This window comes from Anomalospiza imberbis, chromosome 22, assembly GCF_031753505.1.
Source record: "Anomalospiza imberbis isolate Cuckoo-Finch-1a 21T00152 chromosome 22, ASM3175350v1, whole genome shotgun sequence".
In the NCBI taxonomy this organism is placed as follows: domain Eukaryota; kingdom Metazoa; phylum Chordata; class Aves; order Passeriformes; family Viduidae; genus Anomalospiza; species Anomalospiza imberbis.
The window spans coordinates 5,392,292-5,405,724 of NC_089702.1; the positions used below are offsets into that span (position 1 = coordinate 5,392,292).

The 13,433-nt window shown below is 42.7% G+C and overlaps 2 protein-coding genes across 2 annotated transcripts in view; both read left to right on the plus strand.

Annotated features, from left to right (window-relative positions):
- The window catches only part of ATP5MC1 (ATP synthase membrane subunit c locus 1), a 106,537-nt gene that overhangs the window by 78,851 nt on the left and 14,253 nt on the right, over nucleotides 1-13,433 (plus strand). The window lies entirely within an intron of this gene.
- On the plus strand, nucleotides 1,442-8,642 carry HOXB9 (homeobox B9). The gene is made up of 2 exons (XM_068212003.1): nucleotides 1,442-1,889; nucleotides 8,407-8,642. The coding sequence occupies exons 1-2, from the start codon at nucleotides 1,442-1,444 to the stop codon at nucleotides 8,640-8,642; spliced, it is 684 nt and encodes a 227-aa protein (XP_068068104.1).

The window sequence follows — 13,433 nt, forward strand, 5'->3', positions numbered from 1 at the left end:
CAGCGGCAGCTCCCCTCCGCTTCCCCCGCTTTCTAAATTAGTTTAGGCTGTTTTTATTGCTCATTATTTTAGTTGTATTTTTATTTGTATTTTTATTTGTATTTTTATTTGTATCTTTTATTTGTATTTTTATTTTATTTTTTATTTTTATTTTTTATTTTATTTTATTTTATCGTATTTTTATTTTATTTTTATCTTTTTTATCTTTTTTTAAATTTTATTTTTTATTTTTATGTTTATGTTTATGTTTATTTTATTTTATTTTTATTGTATTTTTATTTAATTTTTTATTTTAATTTTGTATTTAATTTTAATTTTGTATTTTAGTTTTATTTAATTTTTATTTTAATTTTTATTTTAATTTTTATTTAATTTTTTATTTGATTTTTTGCTTTATTTTTATTTTAATTTTTTATTTAATTTTTATTTAATTTTTATTTAATTTTTATTTTTTTAATTTTATTTTTTTATTTTTATTTAATTTTTACTTTATTTTCATTTTTTCATTTTACCTTTATTTTTATTTTATTTTTAATTTTATTTTATTTTTCATTTTATCTTATTTTTCATTCTATTTTTTCATTCTAGTTTATTTTCATTCTATTTTCTTCATTTTATTTTAATTTAATTTTTTTTTAATTTCATTATTTCATTTTATCTTTTCATCCTATTTTTTCCATTTTATTTTCCATTTTCTTTTTTTTTCACTTTATTTTTCACTCCAATTTTTTCATTTCATTTCTTCCTTTTATTTTTCCCTTTATTTTTCACTTTAATCTTTTCATTTTGATGTCTTCTTTTTATTTTCACTTTAATTTCTTTCCTTTAATTTTTTCAATTTCACTTTTATTTAATTTTTTTCTTTAATTTTTGTATTTAATATTTTGCTTTAATTCTTTAGTTTTAATTTTTTGCTTTAATCCTTTGCTTTAATCTTTTATTTATTTGTTTATTTCATCGTTCATTTCCCTTTTTATCCCATTTTTAAATTTGATTGTTTATTTCATTGTTTATTTCCTTTTTTATCCCATTTTTTTAATCTCATTGTTTATTTCATTGCTTATTCCATTGCTTATTTCACTGTTTATTCCATTTTTTATTCCGTCTTTTATTCCATTTTTTATTCCATCTTTTATTTCATTTTTTATTTCATTTTTTATTCAATTTTTCATTTCATTTTTCAATTTCTTTTTAAATTTATTTTTCATTCCATTTTCGTTCCACTTTAATTCCATTTTCACCCCATTTTAATTCAATTTTTATCCCATTTTCACCCGTTTTTTAGCTTTTTTTTTTTTTTTATCCCCATTTAATTTTCCCACTCCATTTTTTTTTTTTCCCCAAACCCCATCCCATTTATTTTTTTTTATTTTTTATTTATTTTTTTTTGGCCGCTGCCATTTCCCGAAGCGCCGCCCCGCGCTCCAGATGATGCCTGGCCATGTCCCTCTCGGGCACCCTCAGCAATTACTACGTCGACTCCATCATAAGTCACGAGAGCGACGATTCCCCTTCCCCTAAATTCCCGGCCGCGCCCTACGCGGCCCCGCGGGCGGCGGGCGGCTCCGAGCACCTGGAGTTCCCCTCGTGCAGCTTCCAGCCCAAAAGCTCCGCGTTCGGGCCCCCCTGGGCCCCCGCCAGCCCCGCGGTGTTCCAGCCCTACCTGCCCGCGGCCGGCGCCGTGCGGGGCTGGCTGGAGCCCGCGCCCCGCACGCCCGGCCTCGCCGGAGCCGGCTCCGCTAAAGCCGAGCCGCCGCTAAGCCGGGCTTTGGACGGGCCGAAAAGCCGCGAGTACGGCTTGGAGAGTTCAGGGATCGCTCCCAGCCAAAGGAGGTTCGAGGATAATAAAGTTGGCGAAGGAAGCGGAGACAAAGACGGGAGAGATCAAAGTAAGTGGTAAAACAGCAACAACCGAAAAAAAAACCCCAAAAAACCCAAAAAAACAGCGAGTGAGGAAGTGAGCGGCATAAAAGCGGGAGGAGGCGCAATAAAAAGAGGGGCGACAATGATGGGGAGAGTTGAAAATCAGGGCTCGGAGAGAAAGAAAAGTCTCAGCTGGGGTTGGGAGAGGCGGGGGGCGCTGGAATCAAAATAAAATCCAAATCCGCGCCCGCGGCGGAGACGGGAAAGCCGCGCGTCCTGAGGAGCCGCGCTGGGACGGAGCGGAGGAAACGCCGGGGAGGAAAAGGGGAGTAAGAGGGGAGGAAGAGGGGAGGAAAAGGGGAGGAAAAGGGGAGTAAGAGGGGAGTAAGAGGGGAGTAAGAGGGGAGTAAGAGGGGAGGAAAAAGGGGAGGAAAAGGGGAGTAAGAGGGGAGTAAGAGGGGAGTAAGAGGGGAGTAAGAGGGGAGGAAAAGGGGAGTAAAAGGGGAGGAAAAAGGGAGGGAAAGGGGAGGAAAAGGGGAGTAAAAGGGGAGTAAGAGGGGAGGAAGAGGGGAGGAAAAAGGGAGGGAAAGGGGAGGAAAAGGGGGGGGAATGGGGAGTAAGAGGGGAGGAAAAGGGGAGTAAAGGGGAGAAAATGGGGCGTAAATGCGGACAAAATGGAGATTAAATGTGGAGAAAATGGGGAGTAAATGTGGACAAAATGGAGAGTAAATGGGGAGAAAATGGGGAGGAAAGGGGGAGTAAATGGAGAGTAAATGGGGAGAAAATGGAGAGTAAATGGGGAGAAAATGGGGAGGAAAGGGGGAGTAAATGGAGAGTATATGTGGACAAAATGGAGAGTAAATGTGGAGAAAATGGGAAGGAAATGTGGATAAAATGGAGAGTAAATGTGGAAAAATGGAGAGTAAATGTGGAGAAAATGGGGAGGAAATGTGGAGAAAATGGAGAGTAAATGTGGACAAAATGGAGAGTAAATGTGGAGAAAATGGGGAGGAAAGGGGGAGTAAATGGAGAAGAAATTGGGAGTAAAAGGGGAGGAAATGTGGAGTAAATGTGGAGAAAATGGGGAGTAAAAGGGGAGGAAAGGGGGGAGAAATGGGGAGTAAAAGGATAGGAAAAGGGGAGAAAAAGGGGAGGAAAAGGGGAGTAAATGGGGAGTAAAATGGGAGTAAAATGGGAGTAAAAGGGGAAAAAAGGGGGAAAAGGGAGAGGAAAAGGGGAGGAAAAGGGGAGTAAATTTACGCAGCCGCGGGCGGAGGAGTCACGGGCAGCGCGGAAAGAGAGAGAGAAAATGGGACCAAAAAAAAAGGGGGGGAAAGAGGAAAAATCACCGGGAAAAAGTTCACCAGGGGAAGCGCGGAGCAGCGCGGAAAAGAGAGGGAGAGAAAGGGAAAATAAAAGGGGAAAAAGAGGAAAAATCACGGGGAAAGTTCACGGGGGAAGCGCGGAGCAGCGCGGAAAAGAGAGGGAGAGAAAGGGAAAATAAAAGGGGAAAAAGAGGAAAAATCACGGGGAAAATTCCCCGGTTCATTTGTGCTGTTAATTGTTTGTTTATTAATGCAGCCGCTGAGGGGGTGAATATTTCAAAGTCGCGCTCTTTGCCTGGTTTTAAAAAAGAAAAAAACAAGTGGAGAAGAAGGGAGGGGGTATTGGAAGTTAATTAGCTTTTATATCAGTTTTATATCGGTTTTATATCGGTTTTATATCAGTTTTATATCGGTTTTATATCAGTTTTATATCGGTTTTATATCGGCTTTTATTCGTGATTTACCCAGACTGGGGAGAGGGTTAAACTCCGGCCTGGGCTTTTTCCGCTTGAAATTAATATTTAAAATAATACTGAGAGCAGGCCTGGGGAGCATCTAAGGCTAGCGATAATGTTATTGGTGCTATTATTGTTATTATTTTCTTTTTACTGATGAGATCGGGCTCGGATCCGGCTGGAAGTGACCCCGAGCGCGGCGGCCTCGGCTTCGCCTTCCCCGGAAATTTTTTTCCATAGAAAACCCGAACTTTTCCAGCCTGGCAGAGCGGCAGGGGCGAGATTCCCATTTTTTCTCCCTTTAAATTATCTTTTTTTCCCATTAAAAACACAGGATATTAACTTTTTTCCCCATTAAAAACACAGACTACTCACTTTTTCCCATTAAAAACACAGAATATTCACTTTTTTCCCTTTAAAAACACACAATATTCACTTTTTCCCCATTAAAAACACACAATATTCATTTTTCCCCATTAAAAACCCAGAATATTCACTTTTTCCTCATTAAAAACCCGGAATATTAACTTTTTCCCATTAAAAACTCGGAATATAAACTTTTTCCCATTAAAAACACAGAATATTCTCTTTTTCCCATTAAAACATAGATTATTCACTTTTTCCCCCATTAAAACCACAGAATATTCACCTTTTTTCCCCATTAAAAACACAAAATATTATCTTTTTCCCCATTAAAAACACAGATTATTCACCTTTCCCCATTAAAAACACAGATTATTCACTTTTTTTTCCCATTAAAACCACAAAGTATTCTCTTTATTCCATCAAAACCCAGAATATTCTCTTTTTTCCCATTAAAAACCCAGGATAGTCACTTTTTCCCCCATTAAAAACACAAAATATTCACTTTTTCCCATTAAAACCCAGATCATTCACTTTTCCATTAAAACCACAGAATATTAACTTTTTCCCCATTAAAAACACAAAATATTCACCTTTTCCCATTAAAACCACATAATATTCACTTTTTTCCCATCAAAACCCAAAATATTCTCATTTTTCCCATCAAACCCCAAAATATTCTCATTTTTCCCATTAAAACCCAAAATATTCCCATTTTTTTCCCATCAAAACCCAGAATATTCACATTTTTTCCATTAAAAACCCAGAAAATTCACTTTTTTCCCCATTAAAACACAAAATATTCTCATTTTCCCCATTAAAAACCCAAAACATTCCCTGCCCCTCTCGATTTCCTCCCGTGCTCTTGCGGCCGCTCTGCCGCCGCTTTTTAAATTAATTTTTTAAAATTTATTTTGAATTTCTTTTCTTTTTCCCCACCATTTACCACAAAAATCAAATCCCTGTAGTCGTGTGCCGGGCCGGGATCCAGAACAAACTCCAGCCGGGCGGCGAAAGCTGGGGATAAAACACCCGAAAATTGAATTTTTGGGGAATTTTCCCCCCAAAAAAATCACTAGAGCCGCAGGTTGAGCCTTTTTAAATTTTATTTTCAATAATAATTTAATTTAATTTAGAGACGGCGGTCGGCGGCGAGTCCTGATCCCAATTTGCCTGTTTTTTCCATTTTTTCCCTTTTTTTTTTTTTTTTTTTTAATTATTTTTCCCCCTAATGAGTCCCTGCCTGGAGCTGTTCGGTTGTTTTGTGGGATTTTTGAGGGGGGGGGAAAAAAGAAAAATTTAAAATAAATAAATAAATAAATAAATAAATAAGTAAATAATATAGAAATAGAAATAGAAATAGAAATAGACATAGAAATAATAGAAATAAAAATTAACTTATCTATTTATTTTGATATATATATTTATTTGCTTATTTTATATTTGCTTATTTATCTATTTATTTCTATATATTAATTAATTAATTAATTAATTTTCTATATTTATTTGTCTGTTTATTTGTTTTTAAATTGTATTTATTGGCTGGTCTTTACATTTTATTTATTGGAAAAGTTTGACTTGTTTCACTCTTAGTTGTGTTTATTTATAATTCTATTTACTTCCTTTTTTTGCAAACATTTAATTGCAAAAGTTGCTTTTTATTTTTATATTTTTTATTTTTATTTTTATCTTTTTTTTTTATCTTTATCTTTATTTTTTGGCTGCTTTTCCAGCCCTGCCACGGTCGCTGGCTCGGGGTGACGCAGCAGCTCCCAGGGGATGTTTCTGGCAGCCAGGGAGGGATTTTTGCCCAGATCACACCAAAAAAAATTAAAAATTAAAAAATCTGCCAGGATTGATTGAGGAAAAGCCCCCGGGTCTCCCCGCCCTGCGCGATGGGTCTGGAGGGGAATCCTGGGAAAATGGGGGGAAAAGGGAATTTTGGGGCTTGGTTTGGATGGATGGGATGTGGGGGGATGGGCGCGACCCCAAAAACCCCGGGCTGGGACCTCAAAACCCCGAGGTGCACCCAAAACTGCAGAAATTCACCCAAAAGTGCAGAAATTCACCCAAAACCAGCAAAAATTCACCCAAAACTGCAAAAATTCACCCAAAACTGCAGAAATTCAACCCAAAACTGCAGAAATGAACCCAAAGCTGGAGAAATGAACCCAAAACTGCAGAAATTCACCCAAAACCAGCAAAAATTCACCCCAAACCAGCAGAAATTCACCCAAAACTGCAGAAATTAACCCAAAACTGCAGAAATGAACCCAAAACTGCAGAAATTCGACCAAAAACTGCAGAAATGAACCCAAAACTGCAGAAATTCACCCCAAACCCTCCGAAATTCATCCAAAAAATGCAGAAATTCACCCCAAAACTCACAGAAATTCACCCCAAAACTCACAGAAATTCACCCAAAAACTCACAGAAATTCCCTCAAAACTCGCAGAAATTCACCCCAAACTCTCGGATGTGCACCCAAAGCCCCCAGAAATGAACCCAAAACTTGCAGAAATTCACCCAAACCCCCCAGAAATTCCCCCAGATCCCTCGGGGTTCACCCAAAACCCCCAGGAATGAACCCCAAAAACCTCGGCTTGCACCCAAAACCCTCAGAAATTCTCCTAAATCCCTCGGGATTCACCCCAAACTCACAGGAATGATCCCAAAACCCACAGGAATGAACCCAAAACTTGCAGAAGCGAACCCCAAAAACCTCGGGCTGCGCCCCAAACCCCCAGAAATTGCCCCAAATCCTTCGGGGTGCACCCAAAACCCCCAGAAATGAATCCAAAACTTGCAGAAATTCACCCAAACCCCCCAGAAATTCCCCCAGATCCCTCGGGGTTCACCCAAAAACCCCAGAAATGATCCCAAAACTTGCAGAAATGAACCCCAAAAACCTCGGGCTGCACCCCAAACCCCCAGAAATTGACCCAAAACCCACAGAAATTCACCCAAACCCCCAGGAATGATCCCAAAACCCCCAGAAATGAACCCCAAAAACCTCGGGCTGCACCCAAAACCCCCAGAAATTCCCCCAAATCCATCGGGGTTCACCCCAAACTCACAGAAATTCCCCCAAACCCGCAGAAATGATCCCAAAACCCCCAGGAATGATCCCAAAACCCCCAGAAATGAACCCCAAAAACCTCGGGCTGCACCCAAAACCCCCAGAAATTCCCCAAATCCATCGGGGTTCACCCCAAACTCACAGAAATTCCCCCAAACCCGCAGAAATTATCCCAAAACCCCCAGGAATGATCCCAAAACCCCCAGAAATGAACCCAAAACCCCCAGAAATGAACCCAAAACGCGCAGGAATGAACCCCAAAAACCTCGGGGTGCGCCCAAAACCCCCAGGAATTCCTCCAAACCCCCAGAAATGAACCCAAAACTCGCAGGAATGAACCCCAAAAACCTCGGGGTGCGCCCAAAACCCCCAGGAATTCCCCCGAACCCCCAGGAATGAACCCAAAACCCCCAGAAATTGCCCCAAAGCCCCAGAAGTTCCCCCCAACTCTCGGGGGGTTCGCCCCAAAGTTGGGGCGCGGGGACTGCGCCCCTCCCCCAGTCCCAGCCCCGCTTTGGGTTTTTTCGGGATTTCTGGGGGGTTCAGGGTTTCTTTTTTTGTTTAGTTTAGGGGTTTTTTTAAGTTTTTTTGCGGGATTTTTATGCGTTTTTTTAGGGCCGGGAGTTTGGGTTTTTTAGGGGGTTTTTTGGGGTTTTTTTGTGGTTTTGTTTGGTTGGTTGGGTTTTATTTTTGTTTTGTTTTGGGGGTTCGGTTTCAGCTTGGGTTTTTATTTTGATTTTTTGTCGGTTTGGTTTGGTTTTACTTTTGGGTTTGTTTTTTGCTTGGTTGGTTTTGGTTTGGTTTGGTTTGGTTTGGTTGGTTTGGATGCTCTTTTCTTTTTTCTTCTCTTCTCTTCTCTTCTCTTCTCTTCTCTTCTCTTCTCTTCTCTTCTCTTCTCTTCTCTTCTCTTCTCTTCTCTTCTCTTCTCTTCTCTTCTCTTCTCTTCTCTTCTCTTCTCTTCTCTTCTCTTCTCTCCTCTCCTCTCCTCTCCTCTCCTCTCCTCTCCTCTCCTCTCCTCTCCTCTCCTCTCCTCTCCTCTCCTCTCCTCTCCTCTCCTCTCCTCTCCTCTTTTCTTCTTTTCTTCTTTTCTTTTCTCTTAGTTTTTCTTTTCTTTTCTTTGTTATCTTTTGCTTTTTATTTCCTTTCACTTCATTTCATTTTATCTTACTTGATTTTGCTTCACTCTCCCCCCCAACACCACGCCAACACCCCCCATCTCTCCTTAAAACCCCTGAAAAAAAAACTTTAAAAAAACCCAAAAAATCAGATTTTTTTTTCTTTTTTCCCCCTTTTTCCCCCCGTTTCCCCCCCGATTCTGCAGCCAACCCCGCCGCCAGCTGGCTGCACGCCCGCTCCTCGCGGAAAAAGCGCTGCCCCTACACCAAGTACCAGACGCTGGAGCTGGAGAAGGAATTCCTGTTCAACATGTACCTGACCCGCGAGCGGCGGCACGAGGTGGCGCGGCTGCTGAACCTGAGCGAGAGGCAAGTGAAGATCTGGTTCCAGAACCGCCGCATGAAAATGAAGAAAATGAACAAGGAGCAGGGCAAGGAATGACGGCGAGAGCGCCCCGATCTCAGCGTTGTGCTCCAAACCGCCCCAAAAGCAGCGCCAGGTCCTCCCCCCAGTCCCAGCTCCGCTGTTCCGTCTGAAATTTGGGTTGTTTTCCCTTTTTTAAATCCTTTTTCTTCCTCTGGTGCAACTCAGCCCAAAGCACAGCTCCTCTTTGGGGCAAGGAATGAGAGGAGGAAGCAGCACCTCCCCCAGATCCCAGCTTTTTTTCTCCAAACCGCCCCAAAAGCAGCGCCAGATCCTCCCCCGAGTCCCAGCTCTGCTGTTGTATCCGAAATTTTGGTTGTTTTTCCTATTTTTTGATCTATTTTCTTCCTCTGCTGCCACTCCTTGCAACGCGCAGCTCCTTTTTGGGGCAAGGAAGTAGCAGGGCAAGGAATGAGGGAGGATAGAAGGGCAGCGCTCCCAAATCTCAGCTTTTTTTCTCCAAATCCCCCCAAAAGCAGCGCCAGATCCTCCCCCGAGTCCCAGCCCTGCTGTTGTATCCGAAATTTTGGTTATTTTCCCTTCTAAAAATCTCTTTTTTTCTTCTGGCGCAACTCAGCCCAAAGCGCAGCTGCTTGTTGGGGCAAGGAATGAGAGAGAAGGGCAGCGCCCCCAAACCCCACCTTTTTTCCTCCAAATCCCCCAAAAGCAGCGCCAGATCCTCCCCCAATCCCAGCTCCGCTGTTCCAGCTGAAATTTTGGTTATTTTCTTTTTTTAATCACTTTTCTTCCTCTGGCGCAACCCAGCCCGAAGCGCAGCTCCTTTCTGGGCTGCGTTTCTCTTTCCTTGTTTCCTTTTTGCCTTTATTTCCTCCCCATTTTTTCCCCCCAGCGTCATAACAACTTTCCCCCCCTTTTTAAATTTGATTTTCCCCCACTAAAAAGAAAAAGCAAAAAAAAAAAACCAACAAAAAAGTCCGACACCAAAGCGGCCACCCCCGAGCCTCGCCGTTCTCTCTTCTCCACGCAAGGACAAAGATTTTTTTTTTTCCCCCCCCATTTTTCATTTTTCCACCCCAAACCCTCCCCGACGCTCTCGAGGTGGCCGAGGACCCAGACGGTTTAATTAAACTCCTGCAAGACAGACACATTCATTAAGGCTCGCCTTTAATTACACCCAACAAATCATTTGCAACTTCGGCCCGGGGTGGCCGCTCCTTGACAGCCCCAAATTGGGGTTCCCCCCCCTTTTTTTTTTTTTTCCCCTCGTTATTTCATTTTTTTAGCTCGGTTTACAACGCAGAATTTGCATTATTTGAATTTCTTTCGCAGCGTCTGGAATCCGGCCGCGCTTTTGGCGGAAATTGGGACTTGGAGAAAAAGTTCCGCGGGATTTTTTTTTGGGGCAGAACCGCCCGGTTTTGGTCGTTTTGTGCTGGGAAGGAGAGAAAAAAGAGAGGGGGAGAGAGGGGAGGGGAGCGTGGGGCACTCCCCGAGCCTTGTAAATTATTTGGGAGAGAAATAAAGGGGCGGAAGGACCCCCGCCAACTTATTCCGAACTTTTTAGAGAAGAGGAAGAGTGGGATTTTCTAGTAAAAAAAAAAAAAAAAAGAAGACACAAAAACCACACAAAAAAATAAAATTCAAAAGAAACTACCTTGGTGGAGCTTTCAGGGAGGGGCCGGCTGTTCTTAGCGCTCGATATTTCTAATTTATTGAGGATTTTTGGACTTTTTTTTTTTTTCCCCCGGAGCTGCTGCAGAGAGAAAAGTGCCAACCCCAGCCCGGCTTTTGGCTTTTTTTCTTCTTCCCCCTCGCCTTTCTTCAGACTTGAACTCGCCGCGCTCGGGCTCGGGGTGGCCCTGAGGGGGTTTTTGGTCGCCCCCAGCCAGGATTTCCCGGGAGCGCTCCATCCTCATCCTCAGCCCCGAAAGCGCCGAGGCTGCGGCTGGGCGCCGGCGGGGATTTGGGGTTTCTTTGTGTCTGCAAGGAGGATTTTGGGGTTTGGGGAGGGAGGGCAGGGGGGGCAGGGGGGGCAGGGGGGGTTAGTTCAGCTCGGTTCCGTGGTGCCAGTCGTGACCCGTGTTTCGTGCTCGTGTTTCTGTCAGTGTTGGAGCTCGTCTTCCGTCTCTGCTGTGGCTTTTCTTTGGTATTTTTAACATTTTTTAGATTGATTCTTTTTTTTTTTTTTTTTTTTTTTTCCCCGAGGAGTTCTGCAGTTGGTGGCGGCTGGGAAAAAAAAAAAAAAAAAAAAAAAAAAAGAAAGAAATAAAAAATGGGGGGAGAAAAAAATCGAAATAAACCTCTCCCGTTCGCTTCGCGCGCGGGGTTTGCACATCTGGCTTTTCGAGGAGCTCCCGAATTGGGAGAGGGAGGGGGAAAAAGCAGAAAAAAGCCATTTTCCCCCGCAGTTTATCTGAAGGAACCAGCGCAAATCTGTTTCCAGATTCCCCGTGCGCCCCCGGCTCCAGGCGAACTTTTATCAGCGGAGCGGGGGCTGCTCTGGGCAGCAGCGATAGCAAAGATTTGCATTTTTGGGAACCGCTCCTGCATTTTTTAATGGTTTCTTTTCCTTTCTTTTTTTTTCCTTCCCCCTCCCGCCGCGATCCCGAGATAAAACCCGAGGAGCTGCGCTGAAATTTCCGCCGCTCCAAACCCTCTAAAAAAGGGTGAAACCCCCCCCCCCAAAAAAAAAAACCCAAAAAACCCCCAAAAAACCAAAAAAAAAACCCCAAAAACCCCAAATTTTCTCCTCCCTCGACAAGAAAGCAGAGCTGGGGGGTTTAAGGCGATTCCCCAGAAAATTGTTTGGGGTTTTTGGGTTTAAATTTTGGGTTTTTCTCGTGGCAAACTTTCCATCCCGACGCCGCTCCCGGGGGGGGCGGGGGGGAGGCCCCCCTCCCAAATTTAACCCTTCTGCTGCCGGAGGGAGTTCAGCGCCACCGAACTCCGCTCTGCGTTTAAAAACCCAGCGGAAAAAAAAAAAAATTCAATTTGTGAGGCGTTTTGAGCTGCGGGCAGCAGGGTAATTTCTCTAAATGCTGATTTATTTAAGAAACTTTTAAAAAAGCGATTAAATGAAATAAAAAGGGTGGGAAATGATGTTTGAGCTGGGTGGGATCTTTGCAGGCTGGTTTGGTTCTCCTCGAGGACGGGTGAATCCTTCTCCAAGGGAGGCCGGATTTGCCAAAAAATCCTCATTATTTTAATTTCCAGAAGCGTTTTCCACGAGTTCCTCGATGTTTTGCGACCCCATCGGCCGCCGGGATTTAGGAGCGGTTTTTTTCTCACTTTCCTTAGAGTTGTGCTAAAGAGCAGATATTTTTAAGATGACGATTATGAGGTTCTTTGGAAATAGAATTGAAGATGTTAGCTGATTTTATTAGGAAATACTCGTAAAAAAAAAAAAAAAAAAAAAAGGAAATAAAGGAAAAAAAAAAGAGAAAATGTTGGAAAAAAATTTGTTTTCTGTAGCATCAGCCCGGATGTATTTTCCAGAGATGTTTTAATGCTCCAGAATAAAAATCGATTTTAGAACAACGAGCAGCGCTATGTCCTTGTGTTCTACTGCTTCTCCCGAAATCCCAGAATTATTCCCGCCGTGCTTTCCGGCTTTTTTTGGGGTTAGGTTACACAAAATCAGCCCAGAAGAAGCGGAAATAATTCCGCTCCCGAGCAGCAAGTGTTTGCTGGGTCCCTCCCGAACTCGCTGCGCTTCCGATTTTTCATTCTTGATCTCATCTCCAGTTCCGAGCGCCGAGGTTGGGGATCTCCGCCCGCGTTTCCCCTCTGCTCGCGGGTTTATTTCTGATTTTTGGGGGTTTCATCTCTCGGTTCCCGCCTCAGCCTGAGGGGGGGGAAATTCTCAGCGTGGATTTTGTTGCCTTTCCTCGCTTTATTCCCCTCTTGCCCAAGGGAAAACTTGGCCTGAGAAGATAAAAAAAAACCCACAAAAACCTGAAAAAAACCCAAAAAACCCCAAAACCCCAGCGGGACAAGCCCACCCCGCTCTCCCCGCTCGGCGTCACCTCGGATTTGACACGCGGTTCCTTTTTCCAAGAGCGATTCCTGCGATTCCCTCCCGAAATTCGTTTGACGTTTTATCGCCCACGAAGCGACGCAAGTGCCTGAAAAGCGATTTTATATTTTAAAAAAATTTAAAATATTTTTTTAAAAAGCACAAAAAACCCCGCCGGGTCCTGCTCAGCCCCGCAGGAAACAGGTAGCGAGAAATAAACCCCAGAATCTCTTTCCCACTAATTTTTAACATAATGGGCCGCTCTAAAGGGCAATATTTCACTTCTTAAGGGGGGGAAAAAAGAAAAAAAAAGACAAAATTCCTTTCTTTGGGGCGGCTCTGAAAAGAAAACAAAAGAAGAAGGAAGAATTTTGGAGCTTACAGAGGGAAAGGAGAGAAAGGGAAGGAACTTGTCATAAAAAAAGGAAAATTCAGTGCAGTGCGCTGCAATAAAAGAATATGACCGCTATAAAACTTTATAGGGTATAAATTTCTGAAGGTTAAGGAACTGAGCGGCTGTAAAGGAAACAGTGCAAGGAAACTTTCAGGAACTCCTAAATTACTCCAACGACTTGGGAATGCGGGGAAACCCAGCGCGTAAATGCTCTGGCGTTGCTGCCTCACTCACGAGGTTCCCCTCTTTTTCTTTTATTTTTCTTCTTTTTTCCCATTTTTTTTTAAGGGAGGGGGCAGCTCAAAAAAATCAGAATCGGGGAAAAAAAAAAAAAAAAAGAAGAGGTGGGGAGGGACTTTTGCTGATTTATTCTTCTCTTGCAGATGCCGTGAAAATCCAGCGCTCGGGATGATTCCCTTTGTTCTTTTTTTTTGTTTGT

Bases quoted from the DNA above. Each gene is read 5' to 3' on its own strand.
- HOXB9 (XM_068212003.1), top strand. From the start codon at position 1,442: ATGTCCCTCTCGGGCACCCTCAGCAATTACTACGTCGACTCCATCATA. The intron at 1,890-8,406 runs GTAAGTGGTAAA...CCGATTCTGCAG, and splicing joins CAAAGACGGGAGAGATCAAA to CCAACCCCGCCGCCAGCTGG.